Below are 25,919 nucleotides of genomic sequence, written 5' to 3'. Positions count from 1 at the left end.
TTAAACACTACACCGATTTGAATTAAAAAAAAAAAGAATAAAAAGATCTGAGCTCAGTAACTGTTTTTAGAATGAATGGAGGGCTGGAAGGAACTAGGTCACTCCCCCATTCCCCCAGCTTTAGCAGCTGCTCCCTCCTTCCTCCCCCGCCTCTTCTCTAATCCCACCCCCCTCATCTCCATCTGAATGCCAAAGCCACTAATTCCCATGCAGCAGCCAGAACATTCAACATCTCAAAAGAGAATTCTTCTGCAGGGTTTCTCTCCAGCGAGAAAGCGTCCACTAATTAGGGACTCCTGGTTATCTTTTGGGAGTGGGTAGGCATAAGGGCCCCGGGAATGGAAGGGTGTGAGTACGTCTCTTATCTCTCCAGTTGCCTTCTGGGGTACTTTTTCCCATTTTTCCCGCATGGGCCAGACGAATATCCTCGTTCCCTTGAACACCTCACAACCTTTGACATAATTATCTGTGACAAATTGATTTAAAACATGACAGCAGGAAGAGAAACAGGAACGTCTCGCTTGGCCTTCTGGGAGTTGTAGTCCCGCTGGTCCCTGGGCTGCCTGGCTGGTCCAGGCGCTGCGGACTACAGCTCCCAGGGCTGCTCTGAATCCCTACCGCACAAGCTCAGAGCCCCATGCCCGGAGGCGGTGGTTACGTTGTGTCTATTGTATCCCTGGTCGTGTGTGTTTGTACATTTCTCGGGACGTGAAATTGAGAGTGAAAATCATGGCAGATGAGCAAGAAATCATGTGCAAATTGGAAAGCATTAAAGAGATCAGGTAAGTGGAACATTGCAGCGCCCCCTCAGACCCCTTGAGGCCCCCGAAATACCCCGCTGCGGGAGAGAGCTGAGTTACCTACGGAAAGTATCTATTGTTAAGCTACTTGTGGAGAGGGGCGGGAAAGGAACACATTCACGGAATTCAAGGATAGGAGGGAGGCTGGAAGGTGTCGGGACTGAGGCTAGCGGAGAAACTGACCAAGAGAGACCTCTTGCCAGATGTCAGAGAGAAAGCCAGATGGAGACACACGGGGGTTGGGGAGGACGGGGTGGGAGTGGGCGGTGGGTGGTGGTGGTGGTGTTGGTTCCAAGACAGCTTTTTTCATCTTGGGGTGGTAGTTGGGGGACAGCATTCTTAGATCCATTATTTTTTTAGGGTTTGTTGGCTCCATGGTGTATGTGACTCCTTGCTCTTTCGGAGTCAAGATTTTTTTCAGTCTCCTGATCAACTTCAGGACCTAGAGCTCAGGCTAGCCTTTTGAGAGCAAAGTCCAGCACACTGGGGCTGGTGGCGGCCGCCAGGGACTGAGAGCTGGGGGTGCAGAAGTATCCGGCAAGCTGGGACTGGTGGGACTGCAAGCACTCGCGCGTGTTTATTTTTTGCATTCACACATTCACCACCTTCTTCCTCTCCTACCCGGTGCTCTGTAAGGGGGATGGGAGCAATGGAGATGGGGGGAGGCGGTGGCTGTGCCAGATGGTGGGAACTCAGCTGCAGCTTTAAGGTGCCAGAGGTGAAGGGCAGGCCAGCAAAGTGGGAGTTGCCTGCGTACTGACCCTTTCCTTCCAGGCGCAGCTTTGGCAAGGTGATGATGTTGTCCTTGCTCAGAACACAGTATCGCCAGTCAAGTAGACTGTCTGGGATCACACCAGGCTTTCCTTCACCTACTCTGCTTTGCCAGAACCAGTCCCCCTCGCCCGCCCCAGCTTCCACCCTCATTTTGAGGGTGGCCTGGGTTGGACAGTCTCCCTTTAGAGCTTTCATGGAACCTGGGGGAAAGGATGTGGATATCAAGTGTGTCTCTTTAAGAAATAAGACTTTAGACCAAGAGACTTAACCCTTGGAGTTGATGTCTTTGGTGAAACTCACACATGTAGGTGGTATAGGGAAGTACTTGAGCTTTTTTGTCCTTTGGAGGGGTTGCATCTCTACTTCTGCTGGGGTGTAAAGGGAAGGGAACTATTATTTATTGAGCACATGGTATGCCAAGTTCATTGACCCACTACTGCTTATTTCAGCAAGAGTCCTGAGAGCTTCCTACACCTCATTACAACTGGGAAAATGGAAGGTCAGAACATTTAGGTAACTTTCCCAGAGTCAAACAGCTTGAAAATGCCAGATTTTGACAGGAACCCAGTCAATTTGTGTGCAGAGGTGCTGGTTTTCCCACTCTATCCCACAGAGGGTCTAGGAAAGGCTGGGGGGGTGGGCGGTTATGTTGCAATATTTTTCTGCAAAATCATAAGGAAATAAGGAGTGAGATACTTTGGTGTGTCAGAAGGCCAGCTATCATAATAACAATATAGCTAATAAGAAGCTTAGGCCTGCAAGTGAAGAGCCTAGATTTCTGTTCTTACTGGATTTTATTTTTATTTTTATTTTTTTAAAGATTTTATTTATTTATTTGAGAGAGAGAGAGCACATGAGAGGGGGGAGGGTTGGGAGGGTCAGAGGGAGAAGCAGACTCCCCGCCAAGCAGGGAGCCCGATGCGGGACTCGATCTAGAGACTCCAGGATCATGACCTGAGCCGAAGGCAGTCGCCTAACCAACTGAGCCACCCAGGCGCCCCTTCTTACTGGATTTTAAAGAAACCTCTTTCCCACCCCAAAAGAAGGTACAGTTGGGAGAAAGGGAAGTAACCCTTCCCAGTGCAGACCACATGGGGAGCCTTTACCCTTACCATTATAAGTCAGGCATTCCTACTGCTAGCTGGGATGGCTACATCAGTGGCCTACAGAGAGGGCTGAGCTCCCACCAGCAGCCAGCAGTAACAAGGAGCCCCTTGCAAACCTGGATGTCAACCAGAGACCCAGTGGAGAACCTGGATTAAACTGCTCACTTGCTGCAAAAGGAACATGGCAGGTCTGCATAACCAAAAGTTTTAAAAGAGATCCATTGTCCAAATATAATTTTTAGAAAAATCACTTGCCATACCAAGATTATCAATTTAAATGACAAGAGAAAGTAAATCCTTGTGAACATTGAGATGACACAGATGTTAGAATTATCTTACAAAGATTTTGAAGTATTCACTAAGTGATTGCAACACACTTAAAACAAATGATAAAATCAAATACCTCAGCATATAAATAGAAAGTCTTAGCAAGGTTATATAAAACATAAAGGAGAACCAAATAGAAATTTGTGAACTGAAAAAATACAATGGCCAAAAAAAATTATACAAACTAGTGGATGGGCTCCACAGCAAGATGGAGAAGATAGGAAAAAAAATAAGACAACTTAAACATCAAACAGTAGAAATCTCACAATCTGAACGAAGGAAAATTAGATTCCAAAAAAATAAGAAAAAAGAAAGAATTAAGCAGAGCCTCCAGGCCTGTGGGACTATAACAAAAGATCTAACATTTATGTCAACAGAATCTCAGGAAGAGAGGAGAAAAATTCAGGACTAGGAAAGTACTTAGAGAAATAGTGGGTAAAACTTCCCAAATTGAGCAAAGGACATGAACCTCCAGATTCAACAAGCAAAACAAACACCATCAGGATAAATGTGAAGAAATTCACACCAAGACACATCATAATCAACCTTCTGAAAACAAAGGCAAAGGAAAGATCTAGAAAGCAACCAAAGAGAAACAACACTTTACCTATACCTTCAGGGGAAAAAGTTTAGAAGACAACAGATTTCTCATCAGACACTGATGAGGCCCTAGCAGAAAGTGACACATTTTCCAAGTGCTGAAAGAAGAGAATCATGAATCCTGAATGAAATCCCAAATGAAACCCCAAATCCTATGTCCAGTGATAATATCCTACATGAATAAAAGGATTAATCAAGACATTTTAAAGTGAATTGAAGCAGGGAATTTACCAATAGGAGGTCTACCTTATAAGAATGACTAAAGTAAGTTCTTTAAACACAAAACAAACAATAAAAGGAATTTTGCAAGGAAGAATACAGTGAGCAAAAGCATGGGTAAATACAAGAGAAGTCTTTTCCTCTTGAGTTGTCTGAATTATGCTTGATGATTGGATCAAAATTTATCACACTGTCTCATGCAGTTCTCAGTGTATGTAAACACTTAAGACATTCATGTCACAAATAGGGGAGTGTAAAGGGAGGTGAGGTTTATATTTCACTTGAGCTGATACAATGATGACATTAGATGACTGTGATAAATTATGTATACATAATGTAATAATGAGAAGAAACACTAAAAAAGCTGTACAAAGGGATACACTCAAAAACATTATAGATAAATCAAAATGGAATTAAAAAAATTTTCAAGTCACCCACAGGAAAGCAGGGCAAAACAAAAAACAAAAAAACAAAAACAAAAAGAACAAAAACTAAAACCAGATAGAACAAACAGATAACTAAAATGGCAGGCTGAGCCTTAACATATCGATAATTTTGTACATATAAATGGTCTAGACACCAATGTGAAAGAGTGGATTTAAAAAGAAAACAATCCAACTATATACTATCTATAAGTAAATGCACTTCAAATATAATGATATAGGGAAGCTAAGAGTAAAAGGAGGGGAAAAGATACCATGGAAACTTTAAAAGAAACCAGGAGCAGCTATGTTAATGTCAGATAAAGCAGATTTCAGAGCAAAGACAAATCCCAGGAACAGAGTGGGATATTACATAATGAGAAAGGGTCAAACCACCAAGAGGACATAACAATTCTAAATATGTATGCCCCCAAAGTCATTTAAATTAGCTTGCTTTAGACAATTTTATAGTAATATACAAAGGTTACATCACTTGGTTTAAGAATTTAAAGTGGGGAAAGTACTATAAATACATACCTGATGTTCACACATGGGACAGGTAAACATGTATGGGAGGGGGAAAGAAGGAGGGAGCAAAGGAAGGGGTAGAAGGAACTGGAGAAAGGAGCTCACATTTGTTGATCACCTAATTTCAGAGCTCTTGGCTCATTTATATTTGATTGTCCTAGTGGAAATCTGTGGTAGGAATTATTATCCCCATTTTATAGTAATGATACTGAGGTTCAGAGAGGTTAGATAACCTATCTATGGTCACACAGCTAAGAAAAGGAAGAGAGAATACATCCTCCTATTCACATGGCATACGCATTTCAACAAATGCTGATACTCTCATTAACTATTATTTACAGTTCTTTAACTGCTCTAGTCTCAAATCCCTAGAAGGTATGAGCAGAGCAGCCTATTTCTGTTAAAAAATAATAATAATGTCACTTCTGAGCTTAAGTAGCAGTGATGATGGCAACATCATCAAAAGACATGATTAAGACAAGCTGGAAGCTAGACAGACCCCCCCAGGCCCAGGCCCAGAAAGAAACTCATTCATATTCAGTGTTCATGCATACCAGTGGCAGAATTTGAAATGGGAAATGTTTCAGGAATAGATTCTCCAACCACAGACCATTCCCTACTCCTGACTCTGACCACAGGTCCAGCCCTGTCTTTTCTCTCAATCCCAACCACACTCCCAATACTATGCTTCATACCATAGCCCCCAAATCTCACACTGGTCTGTTTTGCCAACCTATTCGTTAGGCTTTCAATTGGTGGTGAAGGAACATGCAGATATGTAGAAAGGGGACAGGGAGAATAGAACAAAAGAAAGGAGATAGAAAAGAGGGAAGAAAAGAAGCTATGAGGGAGAGAAAGTGAGTGCAGCCATCACTAAATGAACCAGAGCCCTTCACCAGCTCCCCAGATGCATACTAATATCTCCTTATCATGCACATTCCATTCATACACACACATTACATCCAACCATGCCCTGGTGCACACATATCTATACACAATGAGTTTTCCCTGCTTAAGAAAGGAAAACACATTTTGGAAGTATAAACAGGTGTACCTCATTTTCTTGTGCTTTGCAGATAGTGTTTTGTTTTGTTTTGTTTTGTTTTTACAAATTAAGGGTTTGTGTCAACCCTGCATCAAGCAAGATTTTGGGTGACATTTTTCCTATAGCATTTGCTCACTTCATGTCTCCATGTCATATTTTGGTAATTCTTGTAATATTTCAAGCTTTTTCATTATTATTGTATTTGTTATGGTGATCAGTGGTTAGTGATCTTTGATGTACTATTGTAATTGTTTGAGGGTGCCATGAACTGCACCCATATAAAATGGTGGACTTAGTAAATGTCTGTTCTGACTGCTCTACTGCCCAACTGTTTTTCCATCTTTCTCCAACTCCTTGAGCCTCCCTATTCCATGAGACACATCAATATTGAAATTAGGCCAATTAATAAGCCTACAATGATCTCTAAGTGTTGAAGTGAGAGAAACACATCTCTCACTTTAAATCAAAAGCTAGAAATTATTAAACTTATTGAGAAAGGCAAGTCAAAAGCTGAGATAGGCCAAAAGCTAAGCTTCTTGTGCCAGTTAACTAAGTTGTGAATGCAAAGGAAAATTTCTTGAAGGAGTTGAAAGTGCTGCTCCAGTGAATAATAAGAAATAAAAACAGCCTTATTGCTGATATGGAGAAAGTTTTAGTGGTCTGGTTAGAAGATAAAACAAGCCACAACATTCCCTTAAGCCAAAGCCTAATCCAGAGCAAGGCCCTAACATTTTTCATTTCTGTGAAGGCTGAGAGAGGTGAGGAAGCTGCAGAAGAAAAGTTTGAAGCTAGCAGAGGTTGGTTCATGAGTTTTAAGAAGCCTTCTCCATAACACAGAAGTATAAGGTGAAGGCAAGCACTGATGTAGAAGCTGCAGCAAGTTATCCAGAAATGTAGCTAAGATAATTAATAAAGGTGGGTACACTAAACAACAGATTTTCAATGTAAATTAAATAGCCTTATATTGGAAGTAGATGCCATCTAGGACTTTCATAGCTAGAGAGAAGTCAACACCTAGTTTCAAAGCTTCAAAAAACAGGCTGACTCTCTTGTTATGGGCTGATGCAGCTGGTGACTTTAAGTTGAAGACAAGGCTCATTTACCATTCTGAAGATCCTAGTGCCCTTAAGAATTATCCTGAATCTTTTCTGCCTGTGGTCCATAAGCAGAATAACAAAGCCTTGATGAGAACACATCTGTTTACAACATGGCTTACTGAATATTTTAAGCCTACTGTTGAGACCTACTATTGAGAAAAAAAAAATGATTCCTTTCAAAATATTGCTACTCATTGACAAGATACCTGGTCATCCAAGAGCTCTGATGAAAACAAACAAGAGATTAATGTTGTTTCCATACCTGCTAACACAGCATCCATTATGTAGCCTATGGATCAAGAAGTAATTTCACCTTCTAGATATACATTTTCTAAGGGCATAGCTGCCATAGATAGTGATTCCTCTGATGGATCTTGGCAAAGTAAATTGAAAACCTGGAAAATGTTCATTCTAGATGTCATTAAGAACACTCATGGTTTATGGGAAGTAGTCAAAATATCAACATTGACAAGAGTTTGGAAGAAATTAATTGCACCCTCATGGATGACTTTGAGGGGTTCAAGACTTCAATGAAGGAAGTAATTGCAGATGTAGTAGAAATAGCAGGAGAACTGAAATTAGAAGTAGAACCTGAAGATGTAACTGGGTTGCTGCAATCTCATGATAAAACTTCAACAGATGAGGAGTTGCTTCTCATGGATGAGCAAAGAAAGTGGTTTCTTGAGATGGAATCTACTCCTGTGAAGATGCTGTGAAGATTGTTGAAATGACAACAAAAGATTTGGAATAGTACATAAATATTAGTTGATAAAGCAGCAGCAGCTTTTGAGAGGATTGACTTGTTTTGAAAGAATTTCTGTGGGTAAAATGGTATCAAACATCATCACATGCCACAGAGACATCATTCATGAAAGGAAGAGTCAATTGATATGGCAAACTTCATTGTCTTATTTTAAGAAATTGACAAAACAACCACACCTTTTGCCAACCATCACCCTGATCATTCAGCAGACATCAAGATCAAGGCAAGACCTTCCACTAGCTAGAAGATTATGACTCATTAAAAGGTCACATCATGGTTAGCAGTTTTCTAGCAATAAAGTATTTTTTAATTAATGTAGGGGCATCTTTTTTTAGACATAATGCTATTGTACACTTAATAGACTACAGTACAGTGTAAACAGCTTTTTATGGACTGGGAAACAAAAAAAAATATTGGCTCTCTTTATTGCAATATTCACTGTATTGCAGTGATCTGGAACAGAATCCACAATATCTCAGAGACATGCCTGTTTTGTGGTGTGAAGTAGATTTCCTTAAGTGTAAGTTTCTGTTCTGGGTCCTCTCTTTTTCTTTACACATTCTCCTGGGTGACCAGCTATACTCTTACGACTTCAAATATTACCTTCAAATCCCCAATCTCTATCCCCCTACCTTCCTTCCAAACTTCAGCCCAATACATCCCACACTGCAGTGGGTTTGTCCACCTGGTTGTTCCACAGATGGTGCTTAAGTTGGCCAACTCTTATGACTTTGTCTCTCCCTACCCCAGTCCAGGTTCTGGTTTAATGCCATTATTCTCCGAATATAACTATTGAAACCTAAATGTCAGTGTTGCTTACACTTTCTTTTTTACAAATTGTCTCTGACTCTTAGCAAGTCCTACTGTTTCTATGTTTGCCATATGGGTTAAATCCCTGCCCCACCCTCCACTTCCACAATAACTGCCACATTTTATGCCTTCATCAAGACTGAACTGCATGTTTGTAATTCTACCTATAGAATTACTTTCCTGTCTTCATTCTCCTTCCCTGTATTCAATGCCATCCACATTGCTATAAGAACTATCTTCCTAAAGCATTGGTTATTTTTTTTAAGATTTATTTATTTGAGAGAGCGAGAATGAGAGAGAGCGAGAGAGTACATGAGAGGGGGGAGGGTTAGAAGGAGAAGCAGGCTCCCCACCGAGCAGGTAGCCCAATGCGGGACTCGATCCAGGGACTCCAGGATCATGACCCGAGCCAAAGGCAGTTGCCCAACCAACTGAGCCACCCAGGTGCCCCAGCACTGGTTATTATTATGTTCTCTCTCAAACACATTTATCAACTTCCCATTGCCTATAGCAATATTTTTCAAAACACAGGTCATGAACAATATGTTTCATGAGAAAATCAATCAGTTGCCAGTAGCATCTATAAAATATTTTTAAAATATTTTTATTATTCTTTTATTTAATGCAGTTAGCCAACATATGGTACATCATTACTTTCAGATGTAGTGTTCAATAATTGATCAGTTGCGTATAACACCCTGTGCTCATTACATCATGTGCCCTCCTTAATGCCCATCACCCAATTACCCCTTCCCCCCACCAACCTCCCTTTCAGCAAGCCTCAGTTTCTTTCCTATAGTTAAGAGTCTCTCATGGTTTTTCTCCCTCTCTGATGACTTACCACTCAGTTTTCCCTCCCTTCCCCTATAGTCCTCTGCACTGTTTTTTATAATCCACATATGAGTGAAACCATATGATAATTATCTTTCTCTGATTGACTTATGTTGCTCAGCATAATACCATCTAGTTCTATCCATGTCCATGTAAATGGTAAGTATTCATCCTTTCTGATGGCTGAGTAATATTCCATTGTATATGTATACCACTTCTTTATCCATTCATCTGTCGATGAACATCTTGGCTCTTTGCACAATTTAGCTATTGTGGACATTGCTGCTATTAACATTGGGGTGCAGGTGCCCCCACTGCATTTCTATCTTTGGGGTAAGTACCTAATAGTACAATTACTGGGTCGTAGGGTAGCTCAATTTTTAACTTCATGAGGAACATCCATACTGTTTTCCAGAATGGCTGTACCAGCTTGCATTCCCACCAACAGTGTAAGAGGGTTCCCCTTTCTCTGCATCCTTGCCAACATTTGTTCTTCCCTTATTGTTAATTTTAGCCATTCTGACTGGTGTGAGATGGTAACTCATTATGGTTTTGATTTGTATTTTCCTGATGACAAGTGATCTTGGGCATTTTTCAGGTCTCTGTTGGCCATTTTTGTCTTTTTTGGAGAAATGTCTGTTCATGTCTTCTGCCCTTTTCTTGACTGTATTATTTGGTTTTTGGGTGTTGAGTTTGATAAGTTTGTTATAGATCTTGGATACCAGCCCTTTATGTGATGTGTCATATTCAAATATCTTCTCCCATTCTATAGGTTGCCTTTTAGTTTTGTTGACTATTTCCTTTGCTGTGCAGAAACTTTCTATCTTCATGAAGTCCCAATAGTTCATTTTTGCTTTTGTTTCCTTTGCCTTTAGAGACATGTCTTGCAAGAATTTGCTGTGGCCGAGGTTGAAGAGGTTGTTGCCTGTGTTCTTCTTTAGGATTTTGATGGATTCCTGTCTCACATTGAGGTCTTTCATACATTTATAATTTATCTTTGTGTATGATGTAAGAGAATGGTCAGTTTCATTCTTCTGCATGTGGCTGTCCAATTTTCCCAGCACCATTTATTGAAGAGACTGTCCTTTTCCATTGGATATTCTTTCCTGCTTTGTCAAAGATTAGTTGACCATAGACTTGAGGGTCCATTTCTGATCTCTCTTCTGTTCCATTGATCTATGTGTTTGTTTTTGTGCCAATACCATGCTGTCTTGATGGTCACAGCTTTGTAATATAGCTTGAAATCAGGCATTGTGATGCCCCCCAGCTTTGGTTTTATTTTTCAACATTCCCCTGGCAATTCAGGGTCTTTTCTGGATCCATACAAATTTTAGGATTGGTTGTTCTAGCTCTGTGAAAATTGTTGATGGTATTTTGACAGGGATCACATTGAATGAGTAGATTGCTCTAGGCAGCATAGACATTTTAACAATATATTTTTTTAAGATTTTATTTATTTATTTGGGAGAGAGAGAGAATGAGAGACAGAGAGCATGAGAGGGAGGAGGGTTAGAGGGAGAAGCAGACTCCCTGCTGAGCAGGGAGCCCAATGCGGGACTTGATCCTGGGACTCCAGGATCATGACCTGAGCCAAAGGCAGTCGCTTAACCAACTGAGCCACCCAGGTGCCCCGACATTTTAACAATATTAGTTCTTCTAATCCATGAACATGGAATGTTTTTCCATCTCTTTGTATCTTCCTCAGTTTATTTCATAAGTGATCTATAGTTTTTAGATTACAGATCCTTTACCTCTTTGGTTACTTTTATTCCTAGGTATCTTATGGTTTTTGGTGCAATTGTAAATGGGATCAATTCCTTGATTTCTCTTTCTTCAGTCCCATTGTTATTGTATAGCAATGCAATTGATTTGTGTGCATTGATTTTTATATCCTGCCATGTTGTTCAATTCCTGTATGAGTTCTAGCACTTTTGGGGTGGAGTCTTTTTGTTTTCCACATAAAGTGTCCTGTCATCTATGAAGAGTGAGAGTTTGGTTTCTTCTTTTCCCATTTGAATGCCTTTTATTTATTTTTATTTTCTGATTGCTGAGGTTAGGACTTCTTGTACTATGTTGAACAACAATGGTAAGAGCGGGCATCCCTTTCATGTTCCTGACCTTATAGGAAATGCTCTCAGTTTTTCCCCATTGAGAATGATATTTGCTGTGGGCTTTTCGTAGATAGCTTTAATGATATTGAGGTATGTTGCCTCTATCCCTACTCTTTGAAGAGTTTTAATCAAGAAATGATGCTGTATTTTGTCAAATGTTTTTTCTGCATCAATTGAAAGGATCATATGTTTCTTGCCTTTTCTTTTATTAATATACTCTATCACGTTGATTTTTTTGTGAATGTTGAACCACCCTTCCATCCCAGGAATAAGTCCCAATTGTTCATGTGAATAATCCTTTTAATATACTCTTGGATTCTATTGGCTAGTATCTTGGTGAGTATTTTGGCATCCGTATTATTCAGGGATATTGGTCTGTAATTCTCCTTTTTGTTGGGGTCTTTCTCTGGTTTTGGTATCAAGGTAATGCTGGCCTCAAAGAATGAGTTTGGAAGTTTTCCTTCCATTTCTGTTTTTTGAAACAGCTTCAGTAGAATAGGTATTATTTCCTCATTTAAACATGTGTTTAAATGTTCCCCTGGGAAGCCATCTGGCCCTGAAATCTTGTTTTCTCAGAGGTTTTTGAATACTTCTTCAATTTCCTTCCTGGTTATGGGTCTGTTCAGATTTTCTACTTCTTCCTGTTTCAGTTTTGGTAGTTTATAGGTTCCTAGATATGCATCCATTTCTTCCAGATTGCCTAATTTGTTGCCATATAGTTGCGCATAATATATTCTTAAGATTGTTGGTATTTCATTGGTATTGGTCATGATCTCTCTCCTTTCATTCATGAATTTAGCAATTTGGGTGTTTTCTCTTTTCTTTTGCATAAGTCTGGCCAGATGTTTATCGATCTTATTAATTCTTTCAAGGAACCAGCTTATAGTTTCATTGATCTGTTCTACTGTTCTTCTGGTTTCTATTTCATTGAAATTGCCTCCAGTCTTCATTATTTGTCTTCTCCTGCTTGGTTTAGGCTTTATTTGCTGATCTTTCTCCAGCTCCTTTAGGTGTAAGGTTAGCTTGTGTTTTTGAGATTTTTCTAATTTATTGAGAGAGGCTTGTATTGCAATGTACTTTCCCTCTTAGGACTGCCTTTCCTGTATCCCAAAGATTTTGAACAGATATGTTTTCATTCTTATTAGTTTCCATGAATTTTTAAAATTCTTTCTTTTTTATTTAAATACAATTAGCCAACATATAGTACATCATTAGTTTTGGTGAAGTGTTCAATGAAAATTCTTTAATTTCTGTGTTGACCCATTCATTGTTTCATAAGATTCTTTTTAACCTCCATGTGTGTGAGTTCCTTCCAAATTTCCTCTTGTGATTGAATTCATGTTTCAAAGCACTGTGGTCTGAAAATATGCAGGGAATAATCCCAATCTTTTGGTATCAGTTGAGACCTGATTTGTGACCCAGTATGTGATCTATTCTGGAGAATGTTCCCTGTGCACTGGAGAGGAATGGGTGTTCTGTTGTTTCAGGATGGAATGTTCTTCATATATCTGTGAAGCCCATCTTGTCCAGTCTGTCATTCAAAGTCCTTGTTTCGTTGTTGATCTTCTGCTTAGATGAGCTGTCCATTGCTGTGAGTGTGGTGTTGAAGTCCCTTACTATTAATTTATTCTTATCAATATATTTCTTTACTTTGGTTTTTAATTGGTTTATATAATTGGCTGTTCCCATGTTGGGGGCATAAATATTTACAAATGTTAGGTCTTCTGGTTGGATAGACCCTTTAAATATGATATAGTATCTCTCTTCATCCCTTTCTCCAGTCTTTTGTTTAAATCTAATTTGTCTGATATGAGGATTGCTATCCCACCTTTCTTTTGAGGTCCATTAGCATGATAAATGGTTCTCCACCACCTCATTTTCAGTCTGGAGGTGACTTTCGGTCTAAAATAAGTCTCTTATAGACAGCATATAGATAGGTCTTGCTTTTTTATCCAGTGTGATACCCTGTGTCTTTTGACTGGAGCATTTATTTAGCCCATTTACATTAAGAATAACTATTGAAAGATATGAATTTATTGCTATTGTATTACTTATAAAGTCCCTGTTTCTGTAGCTTGTCTGTTTCTTTCTGGTCTGTGTTACTCTTGGGCTCTCAATTCGACTACAGGATCCCCCTTAATATTTCTTGAGGGCGGGATTGGTGGTCTCACATTCCTTCAGTTTCTGTCTGTCCTGGAAGCTATTTATCTCTCCTTCTATTCTGAATGACAGCCTTGCTGCATAAAGTATTCTTAGCTGCATGTTCTTCTCATTACTAGTACCCTGACTATATCATGCCAGCCCTTTCTGTCCTGCCAGGTCTCTGTGGATAGGTCTGATATTATTCTGATGTTCCTCTCTCTGTAGGTAAGGAGACTTATATTTCGAGCTGCTCTAGGAGTTTCTCTTTTTCTCTGAAATTTGCAAATTTCTCTGAACTATGCCTCACTATTGTACGTCAGAATGTTGATCTATTTTTATTGATTTGGGGAGGGGTCCTCTCTACCTGTTGAACATAAATGCCTGTTTCCTTCCCCATATTAGGGAAGTTCTCACCTATGATTTGCTCAAATATAACTTCTGGCCTCTGTCTTCACCCTCTGGCACCCCAGTTAATTTAACATTGGTATATTTAATGGCATCATTGATTTCTCAAAGTCTCTTTTCATGGGCTATTAGTAGTTTTTCTCTCTTTTCTTCAATTTCCTTTCTTTCCGTCAACCTGTGTTCTAGATTACTTACTCTCTCTTCTGCCTCAGTCACCCTAGCTGTTAGAGCATCCAATTTAGACTGCATCTCAGTTATAGCATTTTTAATTTCAGCCTGATTAGATCTAATTTCTGCACTATGATATTCTCTAGTGTCTTTTAATGCTTTTTCCAAGCCCAGCTATTAACTTTATAATTGTTATCCTGAACTTCACCTCTGACATCTTACTTATATCCATATCAGTTAGGTGTGTGGCAGAGAATATTACCTCCACTTCTTTCTTTTATTGCAAATTCCTCCTTTTAGTCATTTTGCCCAGAGAAGAATGGATGAGTGAGTGAACAGAATCAAAAATATCAACCATGACCCAAGCAAAATATACACTAGACAAATCTGAAGCAGTCAGAAACCAAAACAGAAAAGCAAATAAAAACAAAACATTAAAAAAAAAAGAAACAAAAATAAAGTTGGTGGGGAGAAAGAATATAATCTCACAGGTGGAAAAAGCAGGGTGATCCACTTATTCCTGAATGAGTTTTGGTCTGTGTGTTAGAAGACACTAAAAATCCCAATATTGCAAAGAAACGTATATATATATATAATTGAATAGATCGAAAAACAGCCAAAAATGAAGCATATATCTATAAACTGTGGATGTAAGAAATAAAAGTTAAAAAGCAACTTAGAAACAAAGTGTTGATAAAATTAGAAACTAGTTGAAAAGTGAAAAAAAAAAAAAAGGAAAATTTTAGACTGAGAGATAAACGGATCATGAGAAATTCCACAAGTTCTATATGCTGTTTTTCCCTAGCGCTTGATTTTTACAGTCTTGTGGGATCCGTAAATTTGTTGTGCATGTGTTCTTCCAGTTGGTCTTCTGGAGGAGGGACCTGCTGTGGTACTTCTCATGTGTCTTTGCCTGGACAGCTTTGCACCACCCTTTTGCTGGGGGGGAGGGGGTTCAATATGAGCTGGTCCTCTGCCTGGCTTTTGTCCCCTGAAGGCTTTCTTTGCCTGTTTAGAGGATCAAAATAAAAATGGCCATACCCCATTCTCCAGCCCCAGAGTTGAAAGATCACAGTCCCCTTTATTTAGTAAACCCTCTGGGATAAAAGGTCTTCACTTTCTTTTGTGTCAAACTCCATGGAATGTGTGGTGCATGCCCACAGCAATCTTCCCAGGGGGAGTCTGAGGGCCTTGCATTACTGCCCTTTGTAGGGCCCTGGTGCTAAGAGCAGTCCTGGGATAGTGCACATTCCCACTCTGCCCCCGCCCCCCCCCCCAGCTGAGTGTTTCCATACTGTTGTTTACAGGGCCACTACCCTGAGAGCTGTTGCCTGTTCATGGGCACACCTAACCCACCCCTCCTTATATTCATATCAATTAGATCTGTGGCAGAGAGTATTACCTCTGGTTCTTTCTTTTGTTGTGAATTCCTCCTTCTAGTCATTTTGCCCAGAGTAGAATGGATGTATGAGAGAACAAAATAAAAAATGTCAACCATGACCCAAGCAAAATACATATTAGACAAATCTGAAGAGGTGAGGCCAAAAAAGAAAAGAGAAAGGAAAAAAAGAGGGAATATAATCTCCCAGGTGGACAAAACAGGGTGATCCACTTGCTCCTACATGTATTTTTTTTATTTAAATTCAATTAGCCAACATATAGTACATCATTAGTTTTTGATGTAGTGTTCAGTGATTCATTAGTTGCATATAACACCCAGCAATCATCACATCATGTGTTTTGTTCTGTTTGTTAGAAGACATTAAATCCCAAAATTGTAAAGAAAGCAAAAAAAAAAAAAATATATATATATATTATATATGTATACATATATGTATATATTTTTGTTAAATAAAATATATGTTACATTAAATATATGTATATATTTATACATATATATATGTATAAAATTTGAATACATTGATAGGAAGCCAAATATGAAGAATATATCTAGAAAATGTAAAGGTAAAACTGAAATTTAAAAAAAAAGACTTAAAGGGGCGCCTGGGTGGCCCAGTCGTTAAACGGCTGCCTTTGGCTCAGGTCATGATCCTAGGGTCCTGGGATCAAGCCCCGCCTCAGGCTCCCTGCTCCGCGGGAAGCTTGCTTCTCCCCCCTCTCCCACTCCCCCTGCTTGTGTTCCCTCTCTCACGGTGTCTCTCTCTGTCAAGTAAATAAATAAAATATTTTTTAAAAATAAAAAAATTAAAAAAGACTTAAAAACTAAGTGCTGATAAAATAAGAAACTTGTAAAGAAAAAAAGAAAAGGAAAATTTTAAACTGAAAGATAAAAGAATCATGGGAAAAAATCTCAAATTCTGTATACTATTTTCCCCTAACGCTGGAGTTTTGCAGTTCTGTGTGCTCTGTAACCTTGGTATTTGCCTGATGTTCCAGCTGGTCTTCTGGGGGAGGGGCCTGCTGCACTGAATCTCAGGTGTGTTTGCCTGGGCAGAGTTGCACTGCTCCTTTCCAGGGACTATGCTCAGTGTAAGCTGCTCCAGGTTGCTTTATGTGGCTTTTGTTTCCTGAAGGCTTTCTGAGCTGCTTTAGGGATGAAAACAAAAATGGTGGCACCCCAATCTCCAGCCCCAGAACTGAAAGATCAGGGCCCCCTCTCTTCAGTAAACCCTCAGGGAAAAATAGTCTTCACTAAACTCTGCAGACTACTGCTGTGCGTACCCTCACTGATCCTCCTGGGGGAGGGAGGGTCACAGAGGGCCGGCCACTTGCAAGCCCCTCACACTGAGAGCAGTTGCCCAATCATTGGTGCTCCCTGCCCCCACTCCCAGGGGAAGGAGGAGGGTTGCCACGTTTCTGCCCTTTGCAGGGCCACCACATGGGGAGCGGTCACCTGATCATGCCACAGCTTGTGGTTTATGGCAAACCGAGATGACAGCCCACTCCTGGACTTGCTGACCAGAGCCATTTCCCTGCTCCAATGCTTGGGAACTCTCCCAGCTCAGGCACCCCCATTCTTTCTGTTACCCTGAGAATCCTAAGACCACACTGACCCACCTAGAATTCTGCCCTGCTTTGCCACCTGAGCACCTTTCAGGCAGGAACATCTCTCACTGGAGCAGACTTCTAAAAGTTCTGATTTTGCACTCAGGGGCTATATCACTTTCTGGTAGCTGTCTTATGGAGGATCCCTCCCCCCCCACCCTTTATCTTCCAATATATCCTCTGTGATTCTCTTCTCCGCACCTCCTACCTTGCAAAAAGTGGTTGCTTTTCTATTTGTAGAATTCCAGCAATCCTTTTCTTACATCTTAGGTTGAATTCATAGGTGTTCAGAATGATTTAATAGATATCTAGCTAAATTCAAGGGACCAGATGAAATGAGGTCCCCTACTCTTCCACCATCTTGTCCCAGTCCTGTAAAACATTTTTTAAAATAACAAAATATGATAGAAAATATCAGCATATATACATAAGAAATGGTAAGTATTCTTTTCAGAAACTTTTGTTTCAAGTTTTTATCTATGTATGTGTGTATTGGGTCACACTATGAAAATCATTTCTTGCTGTAGGTCATTTCTTACTGTATGTCTACTGGACAGATATTTGCATACATTTGTTGCATTCATGCCCCTCTTCTCCACATGTCTGGCCCAGACCCACATTTCCAATCTTACCTGCTACTACTCCTTTTCATTCAACCTATCCTTTATCTACATGAACGTTCCTTGCTCTCTTATACACTTTTACTCCCCCAGGCCTTTGCCAATGTCAGTCCCTCCTTGAACACCCTTCCCTCATTCCAAGCCTGTAATTCCTAATCATTCTTCAAGGAAGACCCAGAACAAACCCCACTTCTTGTCCAAAACCTTCCAAATTCGCCAGTCCAAATGGATCACTACCTTTTTGGGCTCCCACAGGAAGATTTATTATTGCACTCAGGTTATTCTGTCTTATCAAGGTTTGAATTGGCATGTATCTCCTTTCCTTTCTTCCTTCATTCAGTCATTGCTCTGGCAGCTTCAGCAGGCTCCTCTGTCACCTAGCTTGAGAAATGACACAGCCTCAGTGCTCACTCAACTGCCAGTTACAGGAGATCTGGTACCTCTGGAATTTAGATATGGGTAAGTCAAGCCAAACAATGCTGATCACAGGAAAGAGAATGGGAAGGAGTTGACATTTGTCAGTGAGCTGTAAGAAAGTCTTTAAACTCATCTATTCTAAGGTATCTGCTTTTCTCAGAGTAGCTGTTTTCCCAGATGAGCAAATACATATTAAATGGAGGAACACTTGATACTTAGGGAGTGTTCTGTCTACTAGAGAAAGCAGGAAAAGCTTGCTCGCCTTTCTTCATTCAGTGACATTTACCAACCACCTGTTCTGGGCCCTACACTGGACTGGTATATTCTGGGGGACCATTAAGGTAAATTAGACATGTTCTCAAGGATCTTAGAATTAAGGTGAATAGCTGTGATCTCTCCCCTGAGTTCCAGACTCATATATCCAACTTCCCACTTAACCAACCCCATTGGATGTGTCACTGGCATCTCAAACAACCTCCAACAGAACTTTCAATTCCACTCCCACAGCAACATTCTCCTTTCCTAGTCTACCCCATCAGTAGTAAATGTCTCCCCAACCCCAAATCTGGAACCATTCTTCATCCCTCCCTCTTTCTTTTTGAAACAATAGTGTAGTGATTAATCAAACATTAGCACACTGGTTTTGCATCAGACTTTACCTGGAGGACCATTGAAATAGATTGCTGGGTTCCATCTCCAGTTTCTGATTCAGTAGATCAGGGGTGGGGCCTACGGATATGCATTTCTAACAAGTTCCCAGGCAATAGTGTTACTATTATTTCAGGGATCACACTTGAAAAACCACTGCATTAGTAAGACCTAGTAGGTTATACCTATATAATATATTCTGAATCTGTCCACTTCTCACCATTTTCATAGCTCATCAACAAATCTGTGCAGTTTTCCATCCATCTTCACTACCCAGTGGCTTCACTTGATCAGCCCATCCTCAAGTTCTACACGTCCCAGCTGTCCTACCCTGCTTATTGTGTGAGTATTGGGGCTGTCACCTCTGAAGCTGGATGACAGATGAGCTTGCCAAGTTTGGCCCAGGAATGAATATTCCATTGCCCTAGAACCTCCCCTCCTCTCTACACTTCCTACTCTATGTTAGCCAGCAAAAAGCCATTGGAAAGAAGTCAGCCAGCTGAGTGGTTTTTGTTTTGACTCAGGATTCTGTCTGGATAGCTGTGGCCTAGGAAGGTCAGATATCCTGGTTCAACAGTTAAGAAAGACTATGACCCCAGTGATTGTGGGTAACCCTAAGGAAGTATATTGTTGTTTTCCTGTGATTCTGTGGTCAAACCTGGTGTACTTTAGCCTCTTGGGAGGATTTCATTATAAAACTTTCCACATAAAATCACATCTTTAATGACTTGGATGCTTTCCTCACTTGTAAGGCCAAATATGCCACAGATTCTACCTCATGGAGTCATCTAAGACCTCTGTGCAAGGCTACACTGAGTTCTACTTCTCAGGTAGAATTTCCAAGGTTCCAGGAGGTTCCATGATATGCCCTGTTTCACCCTGAAAATTGGTGACTACACCAGGACAAGAATTCACCTCCATTTGTTTATTTTTTGTCGCTTGAGATCTATCATATGAAGAAAGTTCCTTGGTATGGTGGCAAGGTTGATTAGGCTCACCACAATAGAGTCTCCACTTACTGGCTTTGTGATCTTTAGCAAGCCACTTCTCTCAGCCTCAGAATTTTCATCTGTAAAAATGAAGCTAAACATACCTATTGATATTATCATGATGGAGATTAAATTACATGACATATAAAATGCCTAGCACAATTGCTGGAACATAGGAGACACACACACATACACACACCTACTATTATTAAACAGAACTTTTCTGAACACCCAATTTCTTCTCAGCTCCTGGCACTTATAGACTCTTAATAAATGTTGACTGAATGAATCAAATCCTGCGCCCCCCCCCCATGGTAATGTCTTTCTTTCTCTGAGGCTACTTAAATTACAGTCAATACCCTAAACTTACTACCTATTTGGTTTCATTTTGTCACTCCAAATGTAACTGCTGAGCCCTGCTTATGGCCAAAGCAGTGTGATGGATGATGGGGAGTTTACAGAGAGAAGTATGAAATTGTGATGGTCTCCAGAAAGCTCTTGTGTGTATAATTATCTGGATTTTAAATGGCTTCATGTGTAAGTTTGTACATGTAGAGGACCCAGAGGACCATAGCTGCATTCTCTTGGGCTAGTTCTTTGCTCTTTTTGGACATTTGTTTCTTCATCTCTGAAATGAAGAGGATGAATTTGATTGGTAGCTTTGAAATATTCTCTGAGGAGCCCTGGGAGTTCCATGGAGGTATATCACGGGCCACTCTAATAGAGTCAGGCAGAGTTGGATTTGAAGAGGGAACTCTGGGGGTCCCACTTCCACTTCAGCCATAGCAGTTACAATTTGTTCTATTTTCTATATTGGGTCACAATTTTTTATTTGAAGGAAGAGGTCTACTCATCAGTCACCCACAAGATCCAGCACACTGTTGGAGTAAATGGTACTTGCTTAATAAACTTTCTTTGTCCACTTGATTGATAGAAACTGTGAAGAGAAAGAAACTAGCATGATGTCTACTCTGTAGGTTAGAGAAAGGAGGGACATTTTCCTTAAATTTAATCTTAGCCCAAACTATCCAGTTACTGGACAGAGCATAGAAAGTGGGGCATTAGATACTGAATGTGAAGAGCATAGTAAAGGCAATTAACCACAAGGGTAACATATCTGCATTTTTTGTTTCATCATTAACCCCCTCCCTAGTCCTCCTGGGTACCTCCATTGACCAACTCCATTAAAAATCTATTTCCTCTACACAAGCCTTCTGGTGTGTCATTTATTTTCCTGGAGAAACAGGAACAGAGGAGTAGAAAGAGCTTAGAATTTGGGTTTAGACGGTGTTGTGAATTAAATTTAATTCTGAGTACAGTAAGAATTCATTGGAGGATATATGTTTAACAGCTCTATTGAGTTGTAATTTACATACTGTAGAAAACATCCATTTTATGTGTACAATTCAGTGGCTTTTAGTAAATTTACAGAGTTGTACAACTATCACCTCAATACAATTTTAGAACATTTCCATCATCCCATAAAAAGCCCTTATGCCCAGTTTAAATTGATCTCCATTCCCACCCACAGCTCCAGGCAACCAGTAATGCACTTTCTGTCTCTACAGATTTGCCATTACAGGACTTTGCATATAACTTAGCATGTTGGTTTTGAGGCTTATACACATTGTAGCATATGCCACTGTTTCTTTCCTTTTTATTGACAAATAGTTTTTCATTGTATGGGTACACCACATTTTGTTCATTTGCTGACCAATTAATGAGCATTTGGAGTGTGTCCACCTTTCAGCTTCTATGAATATGTTTCTCTGAACATAGGCATATAAGTCATTGCATGGAAATACGTTTTATTTTTAAGATTTTATTCAAATTCCAGTTAGTTACCATACAGTATAACACTAGTTTTAGGTGTAAAATATAGCGATTCAACACTTCCATACAACACCCAGTGTTCATCACAAGTATACTCCTTAATCCCCATCACCCATTTAACCCATCCCTCCCACTCACCTCCCCTCTGATAACCATCACTTTGTCCTCTATGGTTAAGAGTCTATTTCTTGGTTTGTCTCGCTCTTTTTTTCCTCTTTCTTCATTTATTTTGTTTCTTAAATTCCACATATGAGTGAAATCATTAGGTATTCATCTTTCTTGACTGACTTGTTTCACTTAGCATAATACTCTGTAGTTCCATTCATGTCATTGCAAATAGCAAGATTTCATTCTTTTTTATGCATGAGCAATATTCCATTGTCTATATATACCATAACTTATTTATCCATTCATCAGTCAATGGGCACTTGATCTGTTCTATAATTTGGCTTTTGTAGGTAGTGTTGCTATAAACATCAGGGGGCTGTTTGGGTAAATACCTAGTATTGCAATTGCTGGGTCATAGAGTAGCTCCATTTTTCACTTTTTAAGGAGCCTCCATGCTGTTTTCCAGAGTGGCTTCACCACTTTGCATTTTCTCCATCAGTTCAAGAGGGTTCCCATTTCTCCACATCCTCGGCAACACCTATTTTTTTTTTCTGTTGTTAATTTTAGCCATTCTGACATGTGTTAGGTGATATGTCATTGTAGCTTTGATTTGTGTTTCCCTGATGATGAGTGATGTGTTGAACATCTTTGCATGTGTCTGTTGGCCATCTGGATATCTTCTTTGGAGAAACGTCTCTTCATATCTTTTGTCCATTTCTTAACTGGGTTATTTGTTTCTTGGGTGTTTAGTTTGATAAGTTCTTTATAGATTTTGAATACTAACCCTTTATCAGATATGTTACTTCAAAATATCTTCTCCCATTCTGAAAGTTGCCTTTTAGTTTTGTTGATTATTTCCTTCACTATGCAGAAGTTTTTTATCATGATGAAGTCCCAATAGTTAAATTTTTTTTTTCGTTTCCCTTCCATCAAGAGACATGTCTAGTGAGAAGTTGTGACAGCCAATGTCAAAGAGGTTGCTACCTGTGTTCTCCTCAAGGATTTTGATGGATTCCTGTCTCACATTTATGTCTTTCATCCGTTTTGAATTTATTTTTGTGTATGGTATAAGAAAGTGGTCCAGTTTCATTCTTCTGCATGTGGCTGTCCAGTTTTCCCAACACCATTTGTTGAAGAGACTGTCTTTTATTCCATTGGATATTCTTTCTTGCTTTGCCAGAGATGAGTTGACCATATAGTTGTGGGTACATTTCTGGGTGTTCTACTCTGTTCTATTGATCTATGTGTCTGTTTTTGTGCCAGTACCATACTGTCTTGACGACCATACCTTTGTAATATAGCTTGAAGTCTGGAACTGTGATGTTTCCAGCTTGGTTTTCTTTTGCAAGATTGCTTTGGCTATTCAGGGTCTTTTGCAGTTACATACAAATTTTAGGATTATTTGTTCTAGCTCTGAAAAATGCTGTGGTATTTTGATAGGGATTACATTGAATGTGTAGATTGCTTTGGGAAGTATAGACATTTTAACAATATTTATTTTTCCAGTCGATGGGCATGGAATGTTTTCCGATTCCTTTGTGTCATAAGTGTTCCGATTCCTTTCTTTCATAAGTGTTCTATAGTTTTCAGAGTACAAATCTTTTTACCTCCTTGGTTAGGTTTATTCCTAGGTATCTTATGGCTTGGGCTTTAATTGTAAATGGGATCAATTCCTTGGTTTCTCTTTCTGCTGCTTCATTATTGGCATATATAAATGCAACAGATTTTTGTACATTGTTTTTGTATCCTGCACCTTTACTTAATTTGTGTATCTGTTCTAGCAATTTTGGGGTGGAGTCTTTTTGTTTTCCACACAAAGTATCATATCATCTGTGAAGAGTGAGAGTTTGACTTCTTCTTTTCCAATTTGAATGCCTTTTTTTTGTTGTTGTTGTTGTCTGATTGCTGAGGCTAGGATTTCCAGTACTATGTTAAATAACAGTGGTGATAGTGGATATTCTGGTTTTGTTCCTGACCATAGAGGAAAAGCTCTCAGTTTTTCCCCACTGAGGATGATATTAACTGTGGGTCTTTCATATATGGACTTTGTGATGTTGAGATATGTTCCTCTATCCCTACATTGCCGAGGGTTTTTTATCAAGAATGGATGCTATACTTTGTCAAATGCTTTTTCTGCATCTATTGAGAGTATTCTTATCCTTTCTTTTATTAATGTGGTATATCACAATGATTGATTTGCAAATATTGAACCACTCCTGCAGCCCATGAATAAATCCCACTCGGTCATGGTGAATAATTCTCTTAATGTACTGTTGTATTTGATTTGCTAGTATTTTGTTAGTATTTTATCGAGAATTTTTATACTCATGTTCATTGGGGATATTGGTCTGTAATACTCCTTTTAAGTGGGGTCTTTGTCACATTTTGGAATCAAGGTAATACTGGCCTCATAGAATGAGTTTAGAAGTTTTCCTTCCATTTCTGTTTTTTGGAACAGTTTCAGAAGAATAGGTATTAATTCTTCTTTAAATGTTTGTAAGAAGGGGCGCCTCGGTTGCTGAGTCAGTTAAGCATCTGGCTTCGGCGGAGGTCATGATCTCAATGTCCTGGGATCAAGCCTGGCATCAGGCTCCCTGCTCAGTTGGGAGTCTGCTTCTTCCTCCCCCTCTGTCCCTCCCCACTGCTCATACTTTCTCTCTTGCTCTCTTTCACTCGCTCGCTCTCTCTCTCAAATAAATAAATAAAATCTTTTAAAAAATAACTGTTTGGTAGAATTTGCCAGGGAAGTCATGTGGCCCTGGACTTAACTTTGTTGGGAGATATTGATGTGTGATTCAAATTCTTTGCTGATTATTTGTCTTTTCAGCTTTTCTATTTCTTCCTTTTTCAGTTTTTTTTTTCCTTTTTCAGTTTTGATGGTTTATATGTTTCTTGGAATTTATCCATGTCTTCCCGATTGCCCAATTTGTTGGCATATAAGTTTTCATAATATTCTCTTATAATTGTTTGTATTTTTGTGATGTTGATTGTGATCTCTCCTTTTTCATTCATGATTTTATTTGTTTGGTCTTTTCCCTTTTCTTTTTGATAGGCCTGGCTAGGAGTTTATCAATTTTATTAGTTTTGTCAAAGAAGCAGCTCCTGGTTTCATTGATTTGTTCTACTGGTTTCTGTTGTTGTTGTTGTTGTTGTTTCTACATCTTTTATTTCTGCTCCAGTCGTTATTATTTCCCTTCCTCTGCTTGGTTTAGGCTTCATTTGTTTTTCTTTTTCTAGCTCCTTTAGGTGTAAGGTTAGTTTGCTTATTTGTGATTTAACTTACTTATTGAGGTAGGCCTGTATTATTATATACTTCCCTCTTATTTCCACCTTGGCTGCATCCAAAAGATTTTGGACCATCCTGTTTTTACTTTCACTTGTTTCCATGTATTTTTTTTTTTTTTGTATTTCTTCTTTAATTTCCTGGTTTTTGAATGACCCATTCATTCTCCAGTAAGATATTCTTTATCCTCCATGTATCTGTGGTCTTTCTAAATGTTTTCTTGTGGTTGACTTCAAGTTTCATAGCATTGTGGTCTGAAAATATACATGGTATGATCTCAATTTTTTTGTACTTGTTGAGGCCTGATTTGTGACCTAGTGTTTGATCTATTCTAAGGAATGTCCCATGTGCATTTCACAAGTATGTGTCCTGCTGCTTTAGGATGAAATGTTCTGAATATATCTTTTCTGTCCATCTGGTCCAGTGTGTCATTCAGTCATTGTTTTCTTGCTGATTTTCTGCTTAGATGATCTGTCCATTGATGTAAGTGGGGTGTTAAATTCCCCTAGAATCACTGTATTATTATTAATGTGTTCCTTTATGTTTGTTGTTAATTGCTTTGTATATTGGGTGCTCCCAAGTCAAGGGGATAACAATTTATAATTGTTAGATCTTCTTGTTGCATAGACCGCTTTATTATGATATAGTGTCCTTCTTCATCTCTTTTTTAAAACATTTATTTATTTATTTGAGAGACTGAGAGTGTATGGGGGGAAGGGGCAGAGGGAGAGGCAAAGAATCTCAAGCATTTTCCCAACTGAGCTCAGAGCCCACAGCTTGATCCCACGACCCTGAGATCATGACCCAAGCTGAAATCAAGAGCCACATGCCAAACCCACTGAGCCACCCAGGTGCTCCCCCCCTTCG

General features: G+C 39.5%; 1 protein-coding gene across 3 annotated transcripts in view; it reads left to right on the top strand.

Annotated features, from left to right (window-relative positions):
• The first annotated feature begins 615 nt into the window (after positions 1–615).
• The window catches only part of ZC4H2 (zinc finger C4H2-type containing), a 61,039-nt gene continuing 35,735 nt past the window's right edge, over positions 616–25,919 (top strand). The window contains exons 1-2 of one of the 3 annotated variants that reach the window (XM_035009957.1): positions 616–782; positions 19,071–19,181. In XM_035009957.1, the coding sequence (XP_034865848.1) occupies positions 730–782; positions 19,071–19,181 (164 nt within the window). In that variant the 5' untranslated portion in view covers positions 616–729. Of the gene's footprint in view, positions 783–18,004; positions 18,234–19,070; positions 19,182–25,919 lie in introns of those variants that run through there. The other 2 variants (XM_035010189.1, XM_035010042.1) reach the window with 2 other exon arrangements.

Source organism: Mirounga leonina, unplaced genomic scaffold (assembly GCF_011800145.1).
Source record: "Mirounga leonina isolate KUSES-001 unplaced genomic scaffold, KU_Mleo_1.0 Mir_101283, whole genome shotgun sequence".
NCBI lineage: Eukaryota > Metazoa > Chordata > Mammalia > Carnivora > Phocidae > Mirounga > Mirounga leonina.
Note: the sequence above shows the minus strand (reverse complement) of the source record. Positions and strands in the feature narration are given on the sequence as shown.